This window comes from Temnothorax curvispinosus, unplaced genomic scaffold, assembly GCF_003070985.1.
Source record: "Temnothorax curvispinosus isolate PA1 unplaced genomic scaffold, ASM307098v1 QBEX01001017.1, whole genome shotgun sequence".
NCBI classification, from domain to species: Eukaryota; Metazoa; Arthropoda; class Insecta; order Hymenoptera; family Formicidae; genus Temnothorax; species Temnothorax curvispinosus.
In genome coordinates, this window is record NW_020210797.1 from 6,120 (window position 1) to 11,637 (window position 5,518).

Consider the following 5,518-nt stretch of genomic DNA (forward strand, 5'->3'; position numbering starts at 1 on the left):
GTACTAGCTGTAATAATGAGCGTAAAAAATATTTTTTTTTTTTCGAGATTTTATTACCATTTTATAACTAAATTTGTTTCTTAAGATGCAGTCTATGATTATAAATATTTTCTCGTATTTAAAAAACACACTTACCTTGATGGGATTCGAACTCGGGACCTCTGGATCGTGAACTAACTGCCTTACGTGGTAGGCTACTTCTTAATTTGACGTAAGTGTTATATATAGTCTACATATGTCACAACCAGCGCAAATATATGTATAATTTTTCAAAAATTATCTTAAGAAACAAATTAAGTTTAAAAAGAGTATATAACTGCACAAATTTTTAATATTGACATTATATCTATTATATGTACATAGAAGCAGTACGTAAATGCATTCTACTAAATTGGTACATGTAATGGTAATATGCATCATGATGATTAATTACGTTATTTACCGATATGGATGGATGATTATATAAACTGATCATATAAATTATAAATATCTTGTAAATTATTAATAATTATTAATTATAAATTATGTATTTTGTAAATTATAATTTTTGCCTTAAGGCCTCTGCACTAAAGGGCCTCTGCACAATATTAAACCTTTCAAACAAAATATATATATTTAAAAACAATTGAAAATTTATGATGAAAAACGCAGATCATTATTAGCTCTAGCAAAATAAAACGATGCAGGGTTTAAAAGCCCGGGCACATAGAAAAACGTGAGCAGTAAGCAAATCAACAGTCTTATATTGTATATGTTATTCCGTTACACTCCATTAATATTATCAGAATATTACTAGTTATACTAACATTGATCCAAGCGTGTTACGTAACAATTACACAATTTTTGTTACATAACTGTAACGCCAAAAAAAATGTATAACAGTTATATTACCTGCATATAACAAATGTTAAATTGCATGTTTCTTCCATGTTATGTAGCCCTTATATATCACAAGAATAACATTGTGATATTACATGTAACTTCCATGTTATATTGCCGTTATGAAATGTGTTCACTGGGTGGTTACGAATCTGCTACCAAAATCGAAAATTCAAGCATTTTCCGACCAGTTAAAGTAAGACTAAGGTTGTCCGACCAGTTAAGGCAAGACTGAGGGACGGTCCAGCCAGTTAAGGCGAGACCAAGCGTTGTCCGACCAGTTAAAGGCCTTAAAGGGCGTTTTGAAGGGACGTACCCAACCCAAAGGGACAAAAAATTTTCTTTTTTAATTTTAGTTGCGGCACCCCCCAAAATGTTTTCAATTCACAAAAAAATAATCCTGCCAAAGTTCAGCTTGATTAAATAAAGGTGCCTTTTCATGCTGACGCTCGACGCTCATTTTCAGCAGCAAGAAGGTCGCATGACCACAATTGACGCCGGCGTCAATTGAAATTCATGAAAAGGAAAACAGCGTCAAAATTTCGGCGTCTTCGCGCTGCTTTGGCTTTGACGCTTGAAGTTGGAAAAATCCAACTTCTCTTTCTTGACGCTGGCATCATAGTGATGTCACGTGACGTCGCTCAACGCTGTTTTTCAGCGTCCCATGAATTGGCACCTTAACGGAAACCCGTGCCCCCGGTTTTTTAAACATTTGAATTTCCTTCTATTAAACTGTTTACACAATTAACATTGATTTTAAAGTGTATTTTCCACAAAAATCGACCTAGAGGATTTTTCTTTTTTATTTAACATGTGTGCCTTGCTTTTCTGCACCGTTTGAGATATATATTATATATATGTATATAAATATATAAGTAAATATAATGCTTCATGTATAATTTAACATGATTATATACAGGTTCTTATAAATAATTTATATATAAATTTATATAAATATGTATAAAAAGCAATTACAGTAGATTATATATATATGATTATATACAATCATATATAAACACACACGTGTATATTATATTACATTTTTAAATTCTAATTATCCGATATGTGGCATCTGATGGGATCTGTTTCTCATATTTAAAATTTGATAAACAGTGGTATAAAAGCGGTATAAAAAAACACAGCAGTGTCTCGCGCTAAGCTGCGCCAAGTTATATAAATCCCGGTACGGCACAACTTTTGTATCAGTTGTATTGTGGAGTCCACACTTATAATAAAGTGGGACTTCCTATATATAACTATATGTAATTATATCTAATTGTATATGGACATATTTCATATATAGTTTTGTAAAATTATATACATAATCATTTATATATGATTATATACAATATAAAAAAATTTTTACTTATGGACGGTACTGTATATATATAGAATATATTATACCGGGTGAAGAAAAAGTCTGGAACCGGTAAAATATCTCGAAAACAAGACATTTTAGAAAAAAATGTTTTATACGTAAAAGTTGTAGGGCTTCAACAAATGCATCAAACGGTGATACTTATTTGACCTTGAGCGTAAGTATGAAGAAACTTTCAAGGTCAACTTTAAAATTTTAAATGAAAACCCCCACTTTTTATTTAATATTCTTGTAGCTGACATCGAGAGCTTTTCAAAACACTATCAATAAACTTCTTTTGATTGAGTATTTCTCGAGATATGAGTTGACAAAGTTCAAGTACCGCCGGCATTAGCATTAGCTAAGGTGTACCGCGTGGAGGTTGCACGGTCGGATTTACACCTCATTGTGTGTGTGTGTGTGTGTGTGTGTGTGTGTGTGTGCGTGCGTGCGTGCGCGTGTGTGTGTGTGTGCGTGCGTGTACGCGTGTTATATCAACATATCAACGGTTATTAAACTATAAAAGCTTGAAAGAGAAAAAGCCCCTGAGCGTGGAGTTCAGCTGCTTATCGCCAGAGATGCCGACGCTTGCAAGCGTATCCCTATCAACAGCGTGTTGCCGGCGCTTGCTAGCGTATCCTTATCAACAGCGTATTGCCAGCGCTTGCTAGCGTGAGTTTATGGGGCTTCTTAAAAGATCATGATTATAAAACAAAATCTGCGAGCGTCGAAGAATTGAGAAGCAGAGAATAACTGATGAAATGAGTTTAATAACCGTTGATATGTTGATATAACGCGCACGCGCGCGCGCACACACACGCACGCGCGCGCGCCCACACACGCCCACACACGCCCACACACGCCCACACACGCCCACACACGCCCACACACACCCACACCCACACACCCCCCCCTCACACACACACACACACACACACACAATGGGGTGTAAATCCGACCGTGCAACCTTCACGCGGTACACCTTGGGTAATGCTAATGCCGGCGGTACTTGAACTTTGTCAACTCATATCTCGAAAAGTACTCAACCGAAAGAAGTTTGTTGACAGTGTTTTGAAAAGCTCTCGATGTCAGCTACAAGAATATTAAATAAAAAGTAGGGGTTTTCATTTAAAATTTTAAAATAGCTATGTAAAGGCTCTATAATTCAAAAAATTAAAACTTGATAAAGGCAATAAGAGCAAAGCGTGACGTTTAACCGCTAAAATTTATTATAAGATACATTGTTAAAATTACGAACGTTTCGACCCTTTTTGGGGTCCTCCTCAGCGCATTGTATAAATTCTACATAAATATAAGCCTATATAAGAAACCTTAACGCCGCGAACATCAAGTCATCGTTATCGTTTCGGCAGATGTGCACTCCGACACGTTCCAAAGCATCGTCGTGTAGTTTCCTGGTTAGAGCGTCAGGAAATTCGAACTGGTGTAATGTCCTTTGTCATTGCGGCTCGTTAAACGATACCTGTGGACATCCGGAGCAACATCCACCATCAAGAAAATGCATATAAGAGTCAAACAAAAAGATAAAAAACCAAACGCAACTTACAAAATTGAAGTCATTAATTAAAGTCAATTCGCAATGCTCGTCGGTCGATAACAAAACGTATGATGAGCGGAGAGGTAGATGTGTCTCAGAGAACGTTTAAACAGACAGTGACACGTTTATTCTTACAATGTTCGATGGCTTATGGAGAGGTTAAACGTCACGCTTGGCTCTTTTTGCCCGTATCAAGTTTTAATTTTTTTAAATTTTAAAGTTGACCTTGAAAGCTCCTCCATACTTACGCTCAAGGTCAAATAAGTACCACCACGTTTGATGTATTTGTTGAAGCCCTACAACTTATGTATAAAACATTTTTTTCCTAAAATGTCTTGTTTTCGAGATATTTCACCGGTTCCAGACTTTTTCCTCACCCTGTATACAAAGAAATTAAAAGATTATCTGTCTCAACGAAAGAAAACATTTCATTTTGACAAAAATCTTATTACAAATGTTTTTACTACATTTACACTGCCGGTTCTGTTTATTGTTTGCAAATGACAAAAATGTAATTCTTTAATTTTTATGCTCATTATATTACAAAATTTTTAAAATTAGTTTCAATAAAAATACCAAGGCGAGCGAACTGTAGATTTACAGTTGCATTAAGACATAATTGTGCAGCCCCAATTATCGCATCTTCGCATTTGCCTGATATGATGTAATGATAACCAAGGGCCATGGCATAAAAACTAGAACTGCAAGCTGTATCGATTGCATACGATGGTCCCTTCAAATCTAAATGGTACGAAATCATGTTTGCTATTGTAGATTTGTGACATCCAATAAGATTCAGACCACCCATCTAATTGCAGAAAGTTAGTGATTACAAATTCTCGCACATGAATGATAAATTGAATAATCTCATCTATTACACTTGTCAATTAATAATTTTCTCTACCTCAAAATCCTCAAACAAAAATTTAGCTTGCGTTTCAGAAAAGGATGCTGCTATAATCACAGCAGTATTTTTTCCTCGCAACTGCTTTGGATTGATACCGGCATCGATAATTGCCTCATAAGAATGTTCCAATAACATTCTCGTCTCTAGTCCGAGTGTGTGCGCTTCCTCGAAAGATAATCCGAAGAAATTCGCATCAAATTTATTCAAATTATCAATTATTCCCATACGACTTGGTACGTCCGGATGATCTAACAAAATATACAATTTCACACAAAGACGTTACGCTCCTTACTCATATTTTTTCATATAAAACTTCAGTTTAAAATATATTTCCTTAACATACTACTAATAATAATAATTAACACAGGTCGACTTTCGACTTTTTTTATCCTCAGATCTCAATAGTCATTTCCGAAGAATTTTAGCATGCTAAAACCAAATCTGTTGCCCGAATTGCTTTATTACGTCAAGTTTCGGAGATATCTGTACCTAAAAGTGTCAAAAAGACCATTCCAGCGAGAAATGACCCATCGAATCGACGTCTAATTGACGTCGAAAACGTATATTGAAAAGTAATTGAAATGTTCATCGATCTCGATTGAAATGTGGTACCACTTTCGATGACTTTTCAATTTAGAATAAATCGATTTTGACTCGATATTGATTATTATTTTCTCACTGCAAATATGGGCCGATTCACCGTCTCCGATTAATATGATGCTCCGATTAAACTCTTCGGCTCTTTCTAAGGCGGGGGGAGATCCATAGACTTGCAAGTTGCAAGGAGAAGACGGATGAATTGATGAGGGGGATTATT

At 35.4% G+C, this 5,518-nt stretch overlaps 1 protein-coding gene across 1 annotated transcript; it reads right to left on the minus strand.

Annotated features, from left to right (window-relative positions):
• Window positions 1-3,359: 3,359 nt before the first annotated feature.
• LOC112459524 (fatty acid synthase-like) lies at window positions 3,360-4,945 on the minus strand. Its single transcript, XM_025023688.1, has 2 exons — window positions 4,699-4,945; window positions 3,360-4,602 (listed from the first exon to the last, which is right to left on the minus strand). The coding sequence occupies exons 1-2, from the start codon at window positions 4,924-4,926 to the stop codon at window positions 4,330-4,332; spliced, it is 501 nt and encodes a 166-aa protein (XP_024879456.1). The 5' UTR covers window positions 4,927-4,945; the 3' UTR covers window positions 3,360-4,329.
• Between the last annotated feature and the right edge of the window lie 573 nt (window positions 4,946-5,518).